The sequence below is a fragment of the Bos indicus x Bos taurus genome, chromosome 14, assembly GCF_003369695.1.
Source record: "Bos indicus x Bos taurus breed Angus x Brahman F1 hybrid chromosome 14, Bos_hybrid_MaternalHap_v2.0, whole genome shotgun sequence".
NCBI classification, from domain to species: domain Eukaryota; kingdom Metazoa; phylum Chordata; class Mammalia; order Artiodactyla; family Bovidae; genus Bos; species Bos indicus x Bos taurus.
In genome coordinates, this window is record NC_040089.1 from 81,476,962 (window position 1) to 81,499,562 (window position 22,601).

A 22,601-nucleotide genomic window follows, 5' to 3' on the forward strand; every position below is an offset into this window, starting at 1 on the left:
CTCACTGGAGGAGTGGTATCAGCTATACTACTGACTCGATCCCCGCCCCCTTATGTTAAGGTGTTTTTTAAATAGTTTTTTTAATCATAAACTTTTATGATAAAGTTTTTATCATGAAGTTTTAATCACAAACTATTAAACAGGAAAATATTTTACATAATTTTTTTTCATTTTCACTTTTGAGATGAAGAAAGCTGTCTGAATTCAAATGAAAGCATGACTAGATTTAAAGGGAGAAAAGCCAGAAGACAATCATAATAGTGATATGATTTACAATATGTAGTTAGAGCTTTTGGATAAAACAAAATATTGTTTGAACAATGAATAATTAGGAATAGGTAAATATTTTTTTTCATTTTACACTTTCAAAAAGCTTAAAACTATTAATCAAAGAGATTTAGTGGGACCTGTTCTGCCTTTCTCTTTTCTTCATATTGAAGACCTATTAATAATCAAATATTAATTAGAAATAACTTGAGAAAAATGGATTTGTCTGGAAACAAAAACACAATGGAAAGTATCTGGCAAGAATTTCTTCACCTTTTTCTCCTTCTTTATCTTCTCTTTCATATTAAAAGCAATAATGAGGGCCTTCCTTGGTGGTCCAGTGGCTAAGAATCCACCTGCCAATGCAGGAGACACAGCTTTGATCTCTGCTCCGAAGATTCCCCATGCTGCAGAGCAACTAAGCCTGTGCTGAAGCCCGCGGGCCCTAAAGCGCGGGCCCCACAGTAAGAGAAGCCACCGCAAAGGGAAGCCCAGGCCCTGCAATAGAGTAGTCCCCACTGGCCTCAACTAGAGAAAAGCCCAAGCAGCAAGGAAGATCCAGCTCACCCAAATATAAGGAATAAATAAAAGTATTTCAAAAAACAATGATGTTAAAGAGAACAGCTATTGAACACATGGCATATACCTGGAAACTTTACATAATGTTGTTTCACTTAAGTCACACAACATCCCTATAAAGTAGGAATTACTCCTGCTTTATTGATGGAAAATGGAGTCTTGGAGAAGTTAAGTAACTAGCACAAGGTTGCAAAGTTAGTAAATGACAGGATCAAGATAGAAACTGCATGTTTGAAGGTGAAATCCATGCAAGCTCTTGATATTCTTTGTAGCAATTTTAGAACAAAAACAGGAGCAAAAGCAAGCTGTTGATCTAATTAACCCTGGGCACCATGCTTATGTTAAATGATCCTCATAGTTTTTGGACAATGAGGCTCAAGTTGCCTCATCTCTCTGGGCCTGTTTCCTGAGTAAAAAGAGGGCAATACTCATTTTACCATTTGTTGCGATTAAAAGAAGTAACGACTATCGGAAGCGTCTTTAATGCAGCAGATGTCAACAACGTGGTAGCCACAATTATTTTTATTTTGTAAAGGAAGAAACTGGGAATTAAGCACATTTAGTTAGGAAATTATAGGTATGCCACTGGATCTCAAGTCCATCTGATTCCAACCCAGCATTCTTCATTGATGACCCCATGGTGCTGGAGAAGACTCTTGAGAGTCCCTTGGACTGCAAGGAGAGCCAACCAGTCAATCCTAAAGCAAATCAGTCCTGAATATTCATTGGAAGGACTGATGCTGAAGCTGAAACTCCAATTGTTTGGCCAGCTGATGCGAAGAACTGACTCACTGGAAAAGACCCTGATGCTGGAGACTGAAGGCAGGAGAAGGGGGCGACAGAGGATGAGATGGTTGGATGGCATCACCGACTCGATGGACATGAGTTTGAGTAAACTCTGGGAGTTGGTGATGGACAGGGAGGCCTGGAGTGCTGCGGTCAATGGGGCCGCGAAGAGTCGGACACGCCTGAGCGACTGAACAGCAACAGCAAAGGTAGGTAAACTGTCTTTGGTGAGAAGGTTGGGCGAGAAGCTTGGTTAATCTCTTGAAACCCTGCAATGACGTGTATGTACATCCTTCCCAGTTCACTGCTTAGGGAAATGATTATTTCTACCCAGGCAGTCGGGGACGTGGACGATATAATAAAAATGCCTGCACCCGTGTGTAGTAGCCTCCCCGCCCGTGCCCAGGACCTCGCAGACCAGCTGTGCGCGTCAAGGAGAGGCCTCCGGGCCGGACCTGCAGCCTCAGCAGGCGCTCAGAACCGCCCCGCCCCGCCCCGTGTTGATGTTTCCCTCTTGGCCCCGCCCCCGGCCACGCGGGGCTCGGCCACGCCCCCATGTGGGCGGGCTCTCTGGGCACCGCCCACCGCCTCCCCGCGGTAGCCAATGGCGTGTGAGCTCCGCACCGCCCCCAGCAAAGATGGCGGGGGCGGTGTCAGTGCGGGCAGGCTGGGGCTCCGAGCCGAGCCCACAGCGGACCACGGAGACTGAAGGCGCGGCGAGGGCCATGGAGGGGGTTGGCGGCGGCGACGGCGGGGCGCGGCAGCGCGAGCTCGAGCGCATGGCGGAGGTCCTGGTCACCGGCGAGCAGCTGCGGTGAGGCGGGGGGCCGTGCCGCGGCTCGTGGGGCGCCGCCAGCCCGCGCGCCCGCGGCTCCATTGGCCCCGGCTTCGCTGCGGCCGTGCGGGCGCGGGCTCGCGGGGCTGGGGCAATGGGCGCGCGGGGGCTCCGGGATCTTGCCAGCCGGGGCGAGGGGCGCGTGGGCAGCCCGCAGCGCCTCACCGCAGCCCTGTTCTTGCAGCCCTGCGCCGCTGAGACGCCCAGGGGTCTCGGACGCGCGGGGCAGCGAGGAGTTCGGGCGGCGAGAGCGGTGGGTGCGGGGGGCTCGGGCAGTGGGCGCGCGGGGCGACGGGAGCGGGGACCGCGGGCAATAAGCGCGCGGGGGCTTCCGCCTACGGGTCTTGCCAGCCGGGCCCCCGGGCCGGAGCGAGGGGCGCGTGGGCAGCCCGCAGCCGATCTCACCGCAGCCCGGTTCCTGCAGCCCTCCGCCTCTCGGACGCGCCGGGAGCGCGCGGGGCGGCGGGGGGCTCGGGCGGCGGGAGCCGGAGCGGCGGCAGGCTCGGGCGGTGGGCGCGCGCGCCCCTTCCCGGGCGCTGGGGTCTTGCCGGCCCGGGCGCGAGGGGCGCGTGGCAGCCCGCAGCCGGCCCCCCCGGGGCCGCGCTCCTCCGGGTGGAAGCCGCCAGCCCGCGACGCCGTCACTTAAGGTGCACGTTTCGCGTCGCTGCCCTGAGCCCCAGTGTCATCATCCGTGAAGCGGAGCTGACCTCGGCGCCCCCCGAAAGGTCCTTATGGGGCCAAACCGAAGGCTGCAAACCCCGCGCCTGTGCCGGCGTCCGCACGCGCGCGTGGGTCAGCGCCCGGGTCCGCAAGGGCCGTGGAGGCTCGGGTCCCGCCCGGTCCCCGCGCATGCCTCGGGCGGAGCGCACCGGCCCGGGCGGCGGCGCCCCGACTGCGTCCCCGCGCCCGGCGCAGGCGGGGCCCGGGGCTCAGACCCCATCACTCCCATCCCATCGCGGTCCTTGGATTCGTCTCTGAGGGTTGTACTGACGGTCTGACCGGTTCCGCAGCTGCTGGGCTTGTGGTCATAGATCGGTTTGCCAGGAAAAACAGAACTCCTTGGCTTCAGCGTCAGAGCCACTTGCATGGGCCGCTAGTCCCATCAGACGGCGTGCGCGCCTCTGCCTTCTTATTGGCCTGAGTCTCCAGGGTCTTTTTGGTGTCTAAAACGCTGGTTTCAGAACACGGAGGAGAGAGAGACGCCCTTGCAAAGATCCCTAAAGGTTTGGTAACCACTCTGCTTGCTGCGCTTGGATTGAGGAAGCAAATATTGGAGGTCAAAATTAATTGAGTTTAACGTTACGAAAGGCAAATTGCACATTTCTATTCCTTGATGGTTTTTAATGTATAGCCAAAATTCAAGAGAATAAAAGCTTCTTTTCCATCAAGAGATTTTCTAATTGAAAAAAAAAAAAAAGTAAAGCTTTTCTGATTCAATTTGAAACACTAACATTTTAATTTATCAGCTCAATTGGATACGTTTCACTTCCTTTTAAGAAATATGGTTAAAATGGTATGTTCTAGATTATGTGATTTTTACCACAATAAAAAAAGACATTTAAAAAATATATCACATTATGAAAGATTGTTTTCCAAAGGGTACTCAAACTATCATCTCAATAATGAAAAAAAGTAATAAAAAAAAAAAAAAGTGAAATATTGCTTGGTGCCTCTCTCCAGAAAGCACCTTCTCCTTCAGACATGCGTGATTGCGCCATCCTTAGGGGGTCCCTGGAACACTTCCCCCTTTCCCCCTGCACCCCTCTGCGCTGTGGCAGGTTTAGTGTAGGAAGACAGAGGGCTCTCTCTCGCTCCGTTAGGTAGACCTGGGTTTGAACTTCTGCGCAGCTACTTTGTTGCCAAAAGTCAACATTAAGTTATTTTGAGGAAAACTTGAAAGCCCGGTGAATTGGGTTTGCTACTTTTACTGGTGAAGGAGACCTTGGACAAGTTACTTAACTAGGAATGAGGGCTAATCATGGAACCTACCTCATGGTGTTGAGATGAGGGTTAAATAGATGAGTTGGTGCTTGGAGCAGTACCTGTCACTCAGTCAGCACCCTGCCAGCCTTAGTGTGATGGTTCTGTGACTTTGGACAAGTGAACTCACTTGTCTGGGCTTGTCTCTTCACCTGTAAAAAGGCAAGATAAGCACCCCATAGGGCTGATGACTTTCCTCTGGGCTTCACGTATTAGGGAGCATTTAGCACTTACTTAATGAGGTTATTGGTCGCCTTGCCCCACCCCCGTGCCTCCAGCTGAGCCGGATCTAGCAGGAAGGCCTGCTTGCGGTCAAGAAGGCCGTTTAGAACCAGCTTGCCTGGGCTTCTGATTCCAGCTCCACCATTTATTAATCCTGTGTCTCGGGGACAGTTTGCTTAACTTCTCGGGGCCTCAGTTTCCCTTGTCTTGCAGGGATTTTGTGAGGACTGAATGAGGAGATGCTACATGTAAAAGGCTTAGTAAATGTTAGTTGTTTAATTTTACTTTGGAAACGTGTCATCGTTGCCTTTTAAAAATCTCCACCCTCTTAGCACGGTGCTGAGTACCAAGTACACAGCACTTCCTCAGATGTTTGGATGAGTAGTGTATGTAACTAAATGTACCATTGTAAATGTGATATTCAGCATTGAGGGATTTAAGTGGCCGTGCACACCAGTGGCTTCTTGGTTACCAGAGGAACCTCGCACGAGGGAGTAGGGATGCAAAGCTCCTTGCTGTCACTATCACTCTTACAGGCTGATTGTGGGGACTTTGTGAGGTCCAGGCTTCCTGCCTCTAATGCTTCACACACTCACACACACACACACACACACAGAATTGCTGTCTTCCTTGTCTTTCCTTTCCGTTGCTTTCTGGGTCATCAAAGACGCGGCAAATAAGTAATGAGGACAGGACGCACTATGATTGGGACTGGAAATGCAGAATTTGGCTTCCAGGTCCAGCTCTCTGGATGCTCTTTATTTAACGTTTGTTCTGAGTGTATATATGGATGCTTCATATGTGGATGAGGTATTCACTTTAACTGTGTTTACCAGGCAGTTGCTCACTGGGCCTCAGTGACTGTGCCTGCGGAATGGGGATAATAATCCTCTTCCAAGGAAGACTTGTGGCTTTGGATCAAATCGGGCATAACATGGGAAGGAACTTTGCAAAATAAATCAATAAATCAAGAGTAGTGGTTGCTGTGATTATTATAAGCTCCAGATGTGAAATTGGGGGCTGGCTCCACAATCCTGACACTTTGGTAAGGCCAGCTGGCTGCATAAGGGTATGAAATTGAGTAACATTTAAAGATATATCCTGCTTTCTTTTCTAGCCTGACTGTGGAATCATTTTCCTAATCTCTTTGCGCTTTTCCTTATCCTAAAAGATTTACTTCCTTGCCCAATGTATTTGCATGTTTTTATATCTTTTTTTTTTTTTTTGAGTGATGACCTTAACAAGAGTAGGGTTTGTTTAAAAAAATTTTTTTTTAACATATGTATTCCTTTTTGGCTGTGCTAGGTCTTCCTTGCTGTGTGGGCTTTTCTCTGGTTGCTGTGAGCAGGCTTCTCACTGTGGGGGCTTCTCTGGTTGCAGTGCATGGGCTTCAGTACTTGTAGCACACGGGCTTAGTTGCTCTGTGGTGTGTGGGATCTTCCCCGACCAGGGATCGAACCTGCATCTCCTGCATTGGCAGGAGGATTCTTTACCACTGAACCACCAGGGAAGCCCCATGTTTTTGTGTATTAAAAATGTATTTGGATATCACTTCATATCCCCAGGATGGCTATGATCAGAGAGACAGATAATAAGTGTTGGTAAGGTTTTGGGGAAATTGGCACCCTTATACACTGCTGGTAGAAAGAGAAAATGTTGCAGCCACTTTGGAAATCATTCTGGCATTTCCTTAAAGACTGAACATAGATTACCATGTGACCCAGCAATTTTACTCCTAGGTATATATTCAAAAGAAATGAAAACACACGTCTGTATAAAAATTTGTACACAGGTTTTCAGAGCAGCATTTTTCCTGGTAGTCAAAACCAGGAACAACTCAAGTGTCTGTCAGCTGATGGATGGGTCAATTATGTGTGATGTGTCTGTACGAGAAGTGTTGTTCGGCTATAAGAAGGAATGGAGTACTGATGAAAGCCACAGCATGGAGGGACTTTGACTTATGCTAAGTGAAAGAGGACACAGAAGGACACGTCCTCTGAGGCCTCTGACGTGACGCGTCCAAAATAGGCGGGTCTGTGGAGGCAGAAAGTGGCGCCGGGGGCGGGGGGGGGCGGGAGGCTGGTTGCTGATGGTGTAGAGCTTCTCTGGGTGCTGATGAAGTGTTTCCAACTTGACTGCGGTAATGGTAACATCACTGTGTATATGCTTAAAACCACTGAATTGTGTACACTCTGTGGGTGAATTATGTGGTGTATGAATTATATCTCAGTAAAACTATTACACAAATGCATTTGGATGACACATCAGAGTGATGAAAGACAAAGTATGAAAACTTTTCAAGTAAGCTTTTTGCCCTCTTTTTGGATTGGCCAAAGAATGCAGTGATATTTATCATCAGCTTGATAACAGCATGACTGTCACACCAGATGAGATGGGACTGACATTTTACATGTATCTTTTTTTTTATTAAATTTTATTTTTTGGCCACATGGCACATGGGGTCACGGCACCAGGGGTCAGACTCGTGCCCCTGCCTTGCACGTGCAGCGTCATAGCCACTGGGCTTCCAGGGAAGTTCCGGCGTGTGTCTTTTTACGGTATTATTCTTTTTGTTTTACAATATTATTCTTGATTCAACACAGAGAAAACATGCCATAAGTTGTCTCAGCACATTCCTAATTTGAAGATAATTAACTATATGTAAATCATTCATCATCCTGAGGTTTCCTACTATAACTTTTAAAATCATTACTTGTTTTTAAATGTTTATGTGTAAATCTCTTATCTTGACATTTGCCATGCAGCCGTAATTATGACATTCTAGGCACAACACCCAAAATCCACCTTATGTTTCTTCTATAGGTTAATTCCAAAGAAACTTAGCAAGAAAGTGGTTTGTAAAGGAGCATTTAAGGAATCCCATGGACTATCCCTGTTCTCTGCGGCGATGGTAGGTGTGATAGTAATAATACTTGTGTGTGCGTGCTAAGTTGCTTCAGTCATGGCCAGCTCTTTGTGCCCCCATGGACCATAGTCCGCTGGGCTCCTCTGTCCGTGGGATTCTCCAGGCAAGAATACTGGAGTGGGTTGCCATGCCCTCCTCCAGGGCTCTTCCCAACCCAGGGATCACACCCACGTCTCTAATATACCCTGCATGGGCAGGGCGTTCCTCACCACTAGCGTCACCTACTTACATGGCATTTATTATCTGCCAAAGACTCTTCCACGTGCTTATGTGTATCAGGGATATATATTAATATATATTACATATATATGTGTCTTAAGCTTTATAGCTACTCTGTGTAGAAGATATGCTTGTTATCCTCTTCTTACAGATGGGAAAACTGAGGAACAGAGCGTGTAAGCTAACTGGCCATAGATGATTCAGCAAGAAAGCGCTAGAGCTGAGAGTTAAGCAAAATGCTAGACCTCAGTTTAACGGTGTCTCCAATGAGTAATTTAGAGGGTTAGCAAGTGTCGGGGTGAGACCAATGCAAAACAGAATCATGTATGTAAGAGTATCAAAGTGTGATAACTTTTGCAAACAAGCAAGGAGACAAATGATTTTTCCCTTCTGCAGGGGAAAAGCTAATTAATTTCTAAGAAGTGTTTATGTTTTGACAAGATAGAACGGTCACTTTCTCCATTAACTTTTAAACCAGTGTTCCTTGTCATGTGGTTTTGAAAACTTAATTTGAACTCCACTCGTTCTGAATCTGTAATCATTTTGATGGGAAGATAAATCACAGTGCACTGTTCTGCCAGCTGTGAGCATGGGCGGGTGGGAAGGAGAGTTAAGGACGTAATGAGGAATGCTTAATTAAGAAGGAAAGTGCTTTAAGCTTTTCAGTTATGCTCATCTACCTAGACTAAATATGCTAATTACAAAGCTCTCATCCAATCATTAAAAGCTGGGACCCTAAAAGCAATTTACTAGGCAGTGAGCTTTAGGTAAGTTGTAGGAAATTGCAGTTCTTTCAAATGGTTTGATATATTTGCCTTTTATCTGCAACAGACTGCCCTTCCAGACTCCTATAGGCTTGCTGTTGCCTTGGTCATAAAAACATATTAAATCAATATTGAGTAGCTTTTCTGAATTTGCTTTGCCAGTGTTAATGCAGTATGCAAACTAAACGTAAAAAGTCAGCTGGTGGAACCAAAGGCCAATCTACAGTAAAGTAAATATGAGATACGGAATTTAGAGGTGCAGAATAGAACAAGGAGAAATACAGTTGACCCTTGAACAATGTGGGGGTTAGAGCAACCACCCTCTGCACAGTCGAAAATCGAGTGTGACTTTACAGTCAGACTTTCTCTGTATCTCTGGTTCCCCACCCGCAGATTCAACTCACCATGACTTGTGTAGTGCTGAAGTATTTATATTGAAAAAAGTCAAATATAAGTGGACCTGAGCCGTTCAGAAGGGGTCAAGTGTAGTTCATTTTATTGCACTTTGAACTTAAGGAACTTGAAGATTGGCTTAGAGCAGTGGTTCCCAACCCCCCGGCCATAGACCAGGACTGTCTGTGGCCTGTTAGGGACTGGAGTGCCCTCTGGAAGTGAGCCATAGCAGAGGAGCCCGGCTTCACCTGCGTTTACAGCCACCCCACCCCTCACAGCGCTGGAATCTGCCTACAGCACAGGAGACCCGGGTTCCATCCCTAGATCGGGAAGATCCCTTGGAGGAAGACATGGCAACCCACTCCAGTGTTCCTGCCTGGAGAATCCCATGGATAGAGGAGCCTGATGGGCTACAGTCCAAATGGTCGCCAAGAGTCGGACACGGCTGAGCGACTGAGCACAAGCCCGTCACTCCTGATACTCACCCTGTCACTCACGATGCACACCCCATCACTCACGATGCACACGCCCATCACTCCTGATGCACGCCCTGTACTCCTGATGCACACCCCGTCACTCACAACGCACACCCCGTCACTCCTGATGCAGACCCCGTCACTCACGATGCACACGCCCATCACTCCTGATGCACGCCCTGTCACTCACGATGCACACCCCGTCACTCACGATGCACACCCCGTCACTCACGATGCACACCCCGTCACTCACGATGCACACGCCCATCACTCCTGATGCACGCCCTGTACTCCTGATGCACACCCCGTCACTCACGACGCACACCCCGTCACTCCGGATGCACGCCCCGTCACTCACGTCACTGAGCTCTGCCTCCTGTAGATCAGCAGCGGCACTAGGTTCTCAAAGGAGGGCAATGAATGTAAGGCGCTTGAATCGTCCCCAAACCAGCCACCCTCCACCGCCGCCCTCCCCGGGCCCCAGGGAAACTTGCCCTCCATGAGCCGATCCCTAGTGCCAGAAAGGCTGGGGAGTGCTGGCGTAGAGAACGTGTTTGAGAGCGGCCCCTGTCGGTGGCCAACAGTGTGGAGCTTAGCTCTGCTAGACGCGGTAACCAGGGGGAGCAGCAGCACAGCCGCCCAGATGCTCCTACAGAAGCGTAGAGATCCAAACGGAAGGAAGATGCCTTTATTTTCCTAAAAAGCAGAGAGGATATCCTGGCGTCTGGGAAATTACCACCTGTTCAGATAAAGAAAAGGAGGGGGGGCTTCAGAAAATGGAGAGCTGCTCTATTTGGGGTCGGGCAGAGGAGCCACACGTAGAGCTGAGTTGCCTTTGAACTGGAGGCTTTGCCCGTTTACAGAGCCTGTTCCATGGGCATCTTTTCCACTTCACTCCTTGGAGGTGGGGGCATCTCGCACGGACCTGGCACAGAGCAAGCTCAGCAAAAGGTTCCTTTCCTGGAGAGGGAGCCTGGGAAGGTGCTTTGTCATTTGCAGGAACCCTCGTGCAAATGGAAGACAGTGTGTGCTCAGTAAATGGTTGTGGAATAATTTTACACTTCTCTTCACTTATGCAAGCCTGTCTCTGAAACGACGGCAGTGTTGCTTATGAGTAATGTTTGTGATGACTTTTCTAAAACGCCAGTGCTGGTATTTAGATCCTGCCTTCTGACGACTTTGGAATCAATAAACCTGAAAATAAGTCAAATGCCTACTCCTCAAAAGAAGAGAATAAGAGATGATGGATGATTCTTCTCTCCTGTAATTTCTAGTATTTATTTGGATCAGGGACTCACATCCCTTTATCAGACAGCAGCTCTTAATTGGTTGGTGTCTCTGAGTTTAGTGTTGAGGAAAAGACACAGGGAACAGTATCAACCCTCTGTCTGCCCAGTACCTCACCGCTGTTAGCTCTGTTCCTCATTATGTACTAAGGAGAGAGGTGGGTTCCAGCTCTGGGACCTCTGTCCCAGTGTTACCAGCTTTAACCGCACTTGGAGGCTTATGCCTGTGACTTTTATGGATTGTGAGACACTAGGAGGCCACAGTCGGGCAGGGCTGGTAAATGGCCATGCCCCACGGCGCCGCCAGCGAGGGCGACAGGGCCGCTCTCATCCGGGCTGAGATGGTCCATACTGGATGCAGGGACTTACCCGGGTCTGCACGAAGAGCCACCCTGCTGTAGCTTTTCAGACATTTTTAAGGGTGACGAGGAGAGGCGAGATGGAGAGAGAACACATGCCGGGGAGTGGGGGACAAGATGGCCTTTCAGCCGTTCAGTTTTCTGATAACAGCTGTTGCCAGGGTGTAGCAAGAGCAGACAAACACCAAGGCCTCCAGCTGGAGGAAGCCCACAGCAGCTGCACAGGGGGGTTGGCAGCTAACGTCATCAGAGCAGGGCCCAGCTCTTTCCACTTGGAACCTTTAGCTGTTGCTCGTGGTTTTGTTATTGTTGGTGGCATGCGTTATTTGCTTTAATTTTGATGACACTGTCTCGCTGCAATACTTGTACCTACAGATTTCTGATTCTGGTCTTCACCCCGAGGTTCCTTTCGTTGAGGTGAACTGTGGCCCAGCACCCACTCAGGTCCTGGGCCCTCCTTTGATCGTGCAGCTCTGTGGGCTGTCCCTTGGGTGCTGAAGTTGTTACAGCTCCGACAAGCCGAGCCTTGTGCTCCGTGGCAGACCAGGTAGCCTTCTGAAGGAGGCTCGTTCAAAATGCTCAGAAGCTTCTCCAGTCACAACTTAGAGTATGAGAAACAAAATGTTAGCTGAACGTCCTCTCATTAAGAGACAAAGCCGTGTCTCGTGCTGTCCTATTTTCATTACAGTTAGATTAGTGCCTGTACTTTATTACATGTGAAGTTTTGCTGTTTTCTAACAAGTTGTAAAATTCTGGAGGAATACACTATGAGTGGTGTGGCCACAAAAAAAAGAAAAAAAAAAGCAAGGAGGAACGGAAAGGGGGTAGTGCAGAGATGTATAATGAGGTGCCGGGTTAAGAACAACCAGGGTGTAAGTGGGTGCTTCCAGCTCGGTCGGTAAAGAATCTGCCTGCAATGCAGGAAACCTGGGTTCAATCCCTGCATCGGGAAGATCCCCTGGAGAAGGAAATGGCAACCTACTCCAGTGTTCTTGCCTGGAGAATCCCATGAACAAAGGAGCCTGGCAGGCTACAGTCCACGGGGTCACAGAGTTGGATATGACTTATCGACTAAACCACCAGAGTATAAATGTGCAAATTTGCAAAGAAGGTATATTAAGAAAGGACTGTTTTTTCCATCTTAAAAGAAGATTTAGCACATTTTCAGTTGAGGATCCTGGGTTAGTTTTCTATCAAAAAGCAGTTCTATTTATAAGGTTAGTACACTGTTTATAAAGAAAGCTGAGTGCTGAAGAATTGATGCTTTTGAACTGTGGTGTTGGAGAAGACTTGAGAGTCCCTTGGACTGCAAGGAGATCCAACCAGTCCATCCTAAAGGAGATCAGTCCTGAATATTCATTGGAAAGACTAATGTTGAAGCTGAAACTTCAATACTTTGGCCACCTGATGCGAAGAGCTGACTCATTGGAAAAGACCCTGATGGTGGGAAAGATTGAGGGCAGGAGGAGAAGAGGACGACAGAGGATGAGATGGCTGGATGGTGTCACCGACTCAATGGACATGAGTTTGGGTGGACTCCAGGAGTTGGTGATGGACAGGGAGGCCTAGCGTGCTGCTGTCCATGGGGTCTCAAAGGGTCGGACACGACTGAACGAATGAACTGAACTGACACTGTTTTCAGGCACCTATACAGAGTCCAGTAAAGTGTGAGTTTTTTGAATTGTAGAAATCCTATTTTCCTTCCCGATTCCTTTCCTCTCATAGCTCAGCTGGTAAAGAATCGCCTGTAATGCGGGAGACCTGGGTTGGATCCCTGGGCGGGAAGATCCCCTGGAGAAGGGAGAGGCTACCCACTCCAGTATCCTGGCCTGGAGAATTCCGTGGACTGTATAGTCCATGGGGTTGTTTCACTTTCACTTTCCTCTCCTCTCCTCCAGGAGGAAAGGAGAATGGGGTAAACTTGTATCCTATTTTCATCGAGTTTTTTATAGAAATTCTACTTACGTTTGCTCTTTAACATTTCCATAAATGAAAATGCCTTTCACCAAATGTATGCACTGCAAAAACCAGAGGTTTGTTCTGTGTGGTGACATAAACTCTTAAGCTGAGATGCCAAGTGCGTCTTATATCATCTTTAGTTAAGCTATAATAAGCTTGATAAAATAAAACTTTACCAAAGTTCCTACTTGTACTATTTTCTTCTTAAAAACACAACAAGATCAATTTAGAGATAAGGTTTTGAGGCAGTTATCTGATGCATAACCAGGATTCATTTTCCTTCACATTTGTTAGAATTTACTTTGTTAATGACTGTATTGTAGACTCGGGTAGTCCAACCTAGCAGTGGGTATGACCTGTCTCTATGAAAGGGGATGAATAAACCTTGGTTGCCATGATAAAAGACACCGCCCTGCTACTATACTTGTGAGAGCAGAGCATTTAAGGACATTCCAATATGAGGAACATGATTGAATCAGCTTTTTCCTCCAACACTTTATTGTGAAAACTTTCAGACATACAGACAAGTGTGGAGAATTCCACGGTGAATGTTCTTGTCTCCTCCGCTCAGACCTCACCGTTAACGTTCCGCCGTACTTGCTTTATCACATGACTGTCTTTATATTCATCCTTCCGTCTAGCCATCAGTTCATCTTATTTTTTTTAGCATTTCAGAATAAGTTACAGACAATAATACACTTTTTCTAAACCTTCAACATGGAATTTACTAGCTTGTACTATTCGTTTATAATTCTCTTTTTTTTTTAATTTGAAGAAGAGTAGGACTTTATTGTGGAGAAGGCAATGGCACCCCACTCCAGCACTCTTGCCTGGAAAATCCCATGGACGGAGGAGCCTGGTGGGCTGCAGTCCATGGGGTCGCTAAGAGTTGAACATGACTGAGCGACTTCACTTTCACTTCTCACTTTCATGCATTGGAGAAGGAAATGGCAACCCACTCCAGTGTTCTTGCCTGGAGAATCCCAGGGACGGCAGAGCCTGGTGGGCTGCCATCTATGGGGTCGTACAGAGTCGGACACGACTGAAGCGACTTAGCAGCAGCAGCAACAGGACTTTATTGATTCATTTTTTTTAATTGAAGTATAGCTGATTTACAATGTTGTGTGAGTTTCAGGTGTACCAAAGCGATTCAGTTGTATATATGTGTACACACTTTTTCAGGTTCTTTTCCATCCTAGGTTATTATAAGGCATTGAATACAGTTCCCTGTGCTGTAGGGTGAGTCCTTGTTTATCTGTTTTATGTATAGTAGTGGCTATCTTGTTAATTCCAAAACTCCGAATTTATTCCTCTCCCCCACCTTCCCCTTTGGTAGCCATAAGTTTATTTGTATCTGAAGGGCTACAGTCCGTGGGATGGCAAAGAGGCAGACAGGACTGAGTGAGTAGCACTTTCACTTTTCACTTATGTGTATCAATTTTTTTAGATTCTGCATATGAAATGAAAGGGAAAGTTGCTCAGTCATGTCTGACTCTTTGAGATCCCATGGACTGTTCTCCAGGCAGTAATATTGGAGTTTGTAGCCTTTCCCTTCTCCAGCAGATCTTCCTGACCCAGGAATCAAACCGGGGTCTCCTGCAGTACAGACCGATTCTTTACCAGCTGAGCATGTAGGTGGTATCATATATTTATGTTTCTCTGTCTGACTTCACTTAACTCTAATATTCTCTAGTAACATCCATGTTGCTGCAAAGATTTTTTTTTTTGAGATAAAACTTACACAATGAAATGCACCCTCTGAGGAGTGTTGACTCAGACATACACCTGTGAAACCCAAACCCCTATCCTGATATCTTCGAATGCTTTTGGCGCCAAGAAACAGAAAATCAACTCAAACAACATGTTGACCCCATAACTGGAAATCCAGGAGACGTGAGTAACCAGTTGCTGCCACGTGCATATGTAACCATGTGTCTCTGAGACAATACTGTGTCCTTAGAATTATGCTGCTGGACTCTTAGAGCTGTCATCTATGGAGTCTTTACTTCCCTCTCCTTTCCAGAAGTGTTCAGCAGAAGTGCAAAGCTGAGGGAAAAGTTAGATTTTACTTTTTGAAGCTAAAAGCTGTTTCAACAGCAGCACGACAGGCTCTGTTGCCCTGCCATATCCATGCGGGATCCCTCTCAGTATCGTATCACTAGTTCCATAAATAATTCCCAAACCCCATCTAGATGTCAGACACTGGGTTAGGTGCTGGGGAGGAGGAGGACCTTCATTTCTCAGGCTTCCCTCTGTGATCACTTGCATCTCTCAGCGTTTCAAGCACACTTGCGGCCTCCTATGGATCAGAAACTTTATTTTTCACTTTTACGCTTTAAGGTTTCCAAATTGTGAAATATACCAAGTGCAGAATAATGTAAAGAACAGCACTCTCAAGGTGGCATTTCTGGCCTTTGTCCATCTGTATTTGTCCTGCAGCAGAATTGATTTCAGGACGGGGTGGATACCCCAGGGGAGTGGAGTCCGCAAGGATGCCAGTCGGGGAGCGGGGAGGGACAAGAGGCGTGTATTACATGAATCTAATGTCTTGTGTATCTTTGGATAGTAAACTTATTTTAAAACCTGAACATATGATAATTGTAATTTAATAAATTCATATATTTACAGTAAATATAAAAACTGAGAGACACTGAAAATAAATTATTGAAAGTTAAAGGTGGGGAGTCCTGAGGATGCTGTTGGGCATTTCGGCAGAGGAGGACACTTAGGAGCGGAGGCCATGCTGGTAGCATAAGGGACGAACACGGCCCCAGAAACCCTGCAGGCGAAGGGGCAGTGAGAGGGGAGAGACAGGGGCCGGGGGCCTGGGACTGCAGGCGAGGGGGCAGTGAGAGGGGAGAGACAGGGGCCGGGGGCCTGGGACTGCAGGGGAGGGGGTAGTGAGAGGGGAGAGACGGGGGCGGTGAGAGCGGGGAGACGGGGGCCGGGGGCCTGGGACTGCAGGGGAGGGGGCAGTGAGGGGGGGAGACGGAGGCCGGGGGCCTGGGATGCCAGGCGCGCTGGGAGGTGACTTCACGCGCGACAGGAAGCCGGGTGCCAGGCTCCGGGTGCCCGAGTGGGCGCCTCTTCCCTAACAAGCTTGGGCAGTAGATGGGTTCAGTGCAGGCATCTTCTCAGAGCGTGTAGGGAAGTTTGCACAAGAGAGTTAGAGATGATGAGAGTGTTCGCTGACGAGGGCGACCACGGTGTGCTTTATAGAGAAGAGAGGCAGAGTTGGATGGTCCGGGTGTTCACTACACAGTGACAGCGGCGCAGTACCAGGCCTCGTCCTGTGCGCCTGCGTGTGTTTACACTGTGTCATGAATCCTGATAATAATTCTATTATCCCTATTTTTAAGTGGAAGAAACTAAGGCATGAGCACTTTGACCAAAATCACAGAGATGGTGAATACGGGAGCTTGTTGTTGAACCCAGGCCCTCAGGGTTTCTGTTAGATGCAAACAAGCATGGAAATAACTCTGCAAACCGTCAAGAAGTGAGGCCCATCGTCTTGTCTTCAAGTCACAGACTAAGCCAGGTGGAGAGGGGAGAAAGATACAGGCACTTCAGTAATGTATGGGGCAGCATAAGAGGAGTGATGTGCTGGGTGGTTCAAACAGTGATGGGAATCTCTTGGCTTATGTAATGTTGAATTTCAGCGGCGGGGCGACTTCGCATGAGAGCCCCAGGTCTGTTTCTCTTAAACTCTCTTGATTCTGCCTTTCTCTGTGCTTTTACTTTGCCTTCGTGAAGGCTGCTTCTGTACCCGATGGTGGCCACCAGCGCCGATCCAGATTGAGGAGAGAGGACTTCTGTGGGCCCCCTGGGGAGGCTCTGTGCTTCCGTCGCAGGGGTTCAGGTCTGCTCCCTGGCCAGGGGACTTCTGCATGCCACAGGGAATGGCCAGAAAGAGAGAAAAAAGGTTGAAGAGAGGCTTGCCTGCCGCCAACCACCTACGGAAGTCTCGAGGAGCTTTCATGTTCTTGGGTCGTCTTGACTCACGAGATATTAAGACATATTAAGACAGAGCAAAGTCCTTCGCTGGCTTACCCATCTGCAGTGTTTCAGCAGGAAGGGTGATGTTACTCTGACTGCCTTAAGTCGAGCAGGACGCCTGCCCCCCACCTTGGGGTTACAGGTGGAGTCGTAGCTGCCATGCTGTGGTGAAGGATTCATTGAGTGTTCGGGGGATAAGCCCAGTGTCCTTCATAAAAGATTACTTGGGCTCAGTGATGAGAAAACACTGCAAAAAAATTGTGCAGCGTGTGATGTCATTAAGGCCAAATTTTAGGAGAAATAAAGTTGAGAGGTACAGAGCTTATAGAGAAGAAAAATTGCTAACAGAAAAGCCACAGGAAGATACAATTTGGGAAAGGTTAGGAGACATTGATGGGGCTTCCCTGGTGGCTCAGTGGTAGAGAATCCACCTGCCAATGCAGGAGATGGAGATTCAATCCCTGGGCCAGGAAGACCCCCTAGAGAAGGAAACGGCAACCTGCTCTAGTATTCATGCCTGGAGAATCCCATGGACCGAGGAGCCTGGTAGGCTGCAGTCCATAGAGTTGCAAAGAGTTGGATACGACCAAGCGTGCACGTGGGCAGGAGGTGTTGGCATATATCCTGGACACTAGTGCTTTCAAAGTCCTTTTCCCTCTAAACCTCCCTGTTGTGACGGCCACCTGCTCACCATCCATATGCTCCTTCCCTCACCTCCCACCCCTCGCTACTGTCTGAATTGGAAGAGATGCCTCTGGTGTTTGGGTTTTGCTCAGTAAGAGAAGTAAAATAGAACTCTCAACAGATGACTAAATTGGAGGTGGCTCAGGTTCAAATTGCAAAGAATGATTTTTGCATCACTTGGGTTTTGATGTCTTTCCAAGTAACACCTCCACCCAGAAGGACTCCTGACCAAAGCAGTAGAAAAGTCGTCTCTTTGTTTAAGCACGGCTGCTTTAGGAATAAAGTTGCAGACTTTCTGGGGAAGCTGCAAAAATGTTCTTTATTTACATAACTAAGAAAGGTTACTTTCAGGTCTTGCGTTTTGGTGTATTTTGTTAGTGTTTCCCCTGCATTCTCCAGAGATTGGAAATAGGTACCTTCAGTGTTTCCCCTGCATTCTCCAGAGATTGGAAATAGGTACCTTCAGTGTTTCCCCTGCATTCTCCAGAGATTGGAAATAGGTACCTTCAGTGATCAAGAAGGCAGGTTTTTTTGCCACTGTTAGGAAAATTTAAGCTTATATCTCATTGCACAATTGCATTGACTTCACAATAGCGACTTTGGTGTTCATTTTGTATTGCATCTTACCGTAAAGATAACTAACAAAAATAAATCCAAATTTATTCTTCTGGTTTTATTCTTGGATAATAGCTGCATGAGTTTAGCTTTTTATTCTTCAGAATGGGTGGCATGTGCACTGTTGCAGTAAACCTTTCCTCCTCGAGTCCTGACAAGGAACTGTGATCTGAATCGGGACTTTTCCTATGCCCACGTCGGCTGCAAAAGAGAGACGCTGCAGAGAAGCCCATCGAGAAGCGTCCTTGGAATCTAGGAAGCTGGGCTTGGAGCCAGCGTATTTGCTACGTGTTCACCGTTTGCTGACTTGGCAGGAATCAGGGCTTTACGCCAAGAAGGGCAGAGTGTGATTCCTCAGGTCTTTATCATAATTTACAGTTATGCCTCTCAAGTGGAGGTGTAGTGGTTAGGGCCAGGAATTCCTTAGAAACCACGATCCCGAGGCACTGGCAGACAAAACCTTCCGATTATTTCCAAGCCTAATGAGCCAGAGGGACTTGCTGCAGCGCCACTTTGGGTGGTTATTTTGCTGCTAGATAACTTGATTTCTGAAAGGGGAACACAGGGAAAGAGAGGAAGTTGGTTTGGCTCTTTGTCAGCAGTTCTGGAAGAATGTTTATTCAGGGCGGAGTTTGAGCACTCTGAGAATTCGGGGATTATCAGAACATTTCAGTCCTTTGATGTCCTGCCTACCCAGCAAATGCTCCTTAGCTGACCCCCTGCCCTCTGCCAGAGAAAGCTCCTCCTGGCCAGGGCTCAGTGTGTTCCCCGCAGCTTCCAAGTGTGCGGGTGGGGAGGGGTGGCCCCCTCAGTGTTGCAGTGAGACTCACGGAATCTGACATATGTTTGGGGAGGTCACTGCTGTCCTTAGTGGTGGCTTATGCGGAAAAAAAAAAGATTTTTAAAATGCAAGTTAGCCTAGCATTCCTTAAAAGAACACCTCCCATTTTTTTTTTGTTTGTTTGTTTGTTTTACTCTATAGTCAAAAATGCTCCTCTTGATAAGAGCAGAGCAGTAGATATTAAATTATGTAGCTTGGGGCTTTCTGGGAGATAGGCCTTTATGGAGATTATAGTACAATACGTAAAAGAAGAAAACACACTTATTTAGAGCTGTTTAGTGGTCCATTCAGAGATGTGTTCAGAGGTTGAATCTGAGATAGAGTGTCGCTTAAAACTGCGTGTACCGGAGGCAGATGTTTTTCAGTATTTGCCCACAAGCCCTTGAGAACGGCGTCTTCTCTGTGGGCCTGGACCACCTCCTGTACCGGCAGGATTAGTCAAGGCGAGTGTGTTTCTCACGGGGCAGATGAGGAAGCTCTTTCTTCTCCAAGAGCCTTGCGTCCGGTTTGATGGGCCTCCTGGAGGAGGGTCACAGTGACTGCATCCCTGCCTCCTCTTCCCCTTCAGACTTAGGAAAGGAAGGTGTCAGCAAAGGGCGACACCTTCTAATTTTTATTTTTTTGGCCATACCACAGGGCGTGTAGGATATTAGTTCCCTGATAGGGATCAAAGCCCCTGCACTGGAAGCACAGAGACGTCACCGCTGGACACCAGAAAAGTCCAGCAGCTTCCGAAAGGGAGCGTCCAGCTCTCGCTGCCAGACTGTTCTCGTGACTCAGGGGAATGGGTGCTATGGGCCGTCCGGTGCCTCGTACAGGCACGTCAGGCGGTCTACAACCCTTTCGACGTTTGTCCTCCTTGTGTAGTGAGCGGGGAGAAGGTGAATCCCGTGGTTTCTGGTGTGGATTAAAGAACCTTTCCTGGGGTGACACATGGTCCTCTGCCCCTTCGTTACTCCGGAGCTGGGCGTGAGTGTGAAGCCGCCTGACAGACCGCATGCTTCTGCTCACAGGAAGGGCCCTGGCCCCCGCTTCCCAACCTCCCTGTAACGCAAGCAAAAGCATGGCCTTATCCCTGGGTTACAAGTAGTGTGAACTCAGGCGCCCGCGGGTCAGAGCTGGGCCTCTGGAGACCTGCTGCTGCGGGGAGCAGGCTCCAGTCCAGGGCAGCCCACCCACCGGCAGGTTGAGGTGGGCCTCTCGGGTGGCGTCCACAAATCCTGCTGAGTCCCTCACATCCAGAGGGTCCAAGGGCCCTCTGCACACTCCCTGCGTGACATATGGCACCTTCTTCTTTCTTAGATCCAGAACTTCTCTGCCTAAAATCCAGGAAGAGGCGTTTCAGTGCTCCAAGTGCATTTTGACTTACTCTGAAGTTTTGAAACGAGGACTTTAAACTTTACCTTATTTTATAAATGAGGGTATTTAGTTCAAAAGTCAAACTCGGTTAGGTCTTTTAACCTCTGGCCCTGTTTTTAATTGCTTAATACCCAGTTTCCTTTTGCTGGGACCTTTGAAGTTTGACTTGCCTCTGAATATTCTGTGTTGGGCAAAAATTAAACTTAGATCTACAGTGATACTTATGTCTACACACATGAAGAAGATGAAGAGCAACATTAATACATTGAAAATTTTATTAAGAAATATTTGAAAGCTAAAGGGACTTCCCTGGGGTCCAGTGGGTAAGCTTGGTGCTCCCAATGTAGGGACCTGGGTTCGGTCTCCGTTGGGAACCGTCCCTCATGCTTCAACCGAGAGTCCGCAGCCCCAGCGAGGATTAGAAGAATGCAGAACTCTCAGGGTTGGGGAATTTTGGATTCAAGACAGAATAAGTATAAAGATTTTCTAAGCTCTCAGGGGAGTTTTGGGCATAATGCCAGAATTTTCAAGTATCCTGAGAGGGGAAAAAAAATACTTTACTTAATTAGCCATATAAAATCCTCCACTATTTGTTTTCTAATTACTTCCCCCATCATGTGTGCCTCAGACCTGTGTCTTTGTTGCAGAAGTTGACATGAATAACGTATATGTGATTACAGACTTATGTTCTCTGTGCACTCTTGACCAAAAGCTCGTATTCCTTTTGGTAAAAGCCATGTTAATACTATAATGCTGTTTTAACCAAATGTGAAATGTTTACTTTATTTTCTCGCATGTATTTTTTTCCTTCACCCAACCCTCTGTCAGCCACTATAGATCGAAAATAGTGTTATGGTTGTACAGTCATATCATTCTCTAATGTCTCCTTTTCCTGTGATACAGCACTTTCTTCCTTTTTGTCCTTCATTGAACAGTTGCTTGTGTGTATACATATTTTTTCAGGATTCTTCATAGCACTAAACAAGAAATTATGCTAGAGATTGGTTATTTTTTAGCTGGTTTGCACTTTAACCACTTACAACTCTTCTCACCCCTGTTAATTCTTACTCTTGGTCTCAGGACCTAATCTAAGAACTGAATAAAGAAGGAATTACCTGCTTTTTTCCATTCATCTCCATGTGTCCTGTTAATGGGGAAAGTTGTGTGTCAGATAGGAAAGAAGGAACACCCACATTCATTTAGACACTTACCATAAACTTAAAGAAGTTAATGCTTTACATCTATGCAGAAATATGTATTTAAATTGTTAGTCAAGAACCTCAATTCGACCAAGTGTCTATTTTCAGAGACAAGTCTTTTGTCATCAGCAATTGGAATAGCTTTTGCTTTGTAAAACCTTTTTTAAAAAACCTAACAAATCTGTTATGAAACAACCGTTGTCTATACTCTTTGAATCTCCATACAGCTCAAAGTAATTTGCTAGCCTGTGTCAGGATCTTGCGGGGACTTGCCTGGTGGTCCGGAGGCTGAGGCTCTGGGCTCCCAATGCAGGGGACCCAGGTTTGATCCCTGGTCAGGGAACCGGATCCCACGTACCACAACTCAGAGTTTGCATGCAGCAGCTAAAGATCCCACTTGCCACAGCGAAGATAGAAGATCCCGCGTGGTGCAACTGAGACCCATGTCACCAAATGAATAAGTAAACATCTTGCAGTGTCCGTCAGTCTCGAAGGTCCTAAACGTCACCCGGACACTTCTTGCCTACCTGATTGGAAATCCTTCCAGCAGTTGGCCCTCCTCCGTTAGTGAGAGTCTTAGGCATATCCTCCGGGTACTGTATACAGGCCCTGTTTTCTAAGCTTCCTTCTGCAGCCTTCTGCCGAATCTGTAAGAGCCTCTATATCCTTTCAGTAAAATCCCTTTTTGCTTAAATTAGCCAGAATTAGTTTTGGGTTCTCATAACCATCATTGACACAGAAATTAATACTGGGAATGAGGCATCTAACAGAAATCACAAATGCCTATTACATGAATGTATTTTTCTAGTTTTCCATTTTTTGTGTGTGTGTGCTGAAAGCACAGAGTCAGGGATAT

The 22,601-nt window shown here is 47.5% G+C and overlaps 1 protein-coding gene across 13 annotated transcripts in view; it reads left to right on the forward strand.

The window, feature by feature from the left end:
• Positions 1 to 2,230: 2,230 nt before the first annotated feature.
• DEPTOR (DEP domain containing MTOR interacting protein) overlaps positions 2,231 to 22,601 on the forward strand; it is a 199,406-nt gene continuing 179,035 nt past the window's right edge. For 6 of the 13 annotated variants that reach the window (XR_003514531.1, XR_003514532.1, XM_027561692.1 and 3 more), the window contains exon 1: positions 2,237 to 2,446. Coding sequence is in view for 10 of the 13 variants with exons in the window: in XM_027561692.1 (XP_027417493.1) it covers positions 2,271 to 2,446 (176 nt within the window). In the remaining 3 variants the exon portion in view is untranslated. Of the gene's footprint in view, positions 2,447 to 22,601 lie in introns of all 13 variants that reach the window. The other 7 variants (XR_003514533.1, XM_027561699.1, XM_027561698.1 and 4 more) reach the window with 5 other exon arrangements.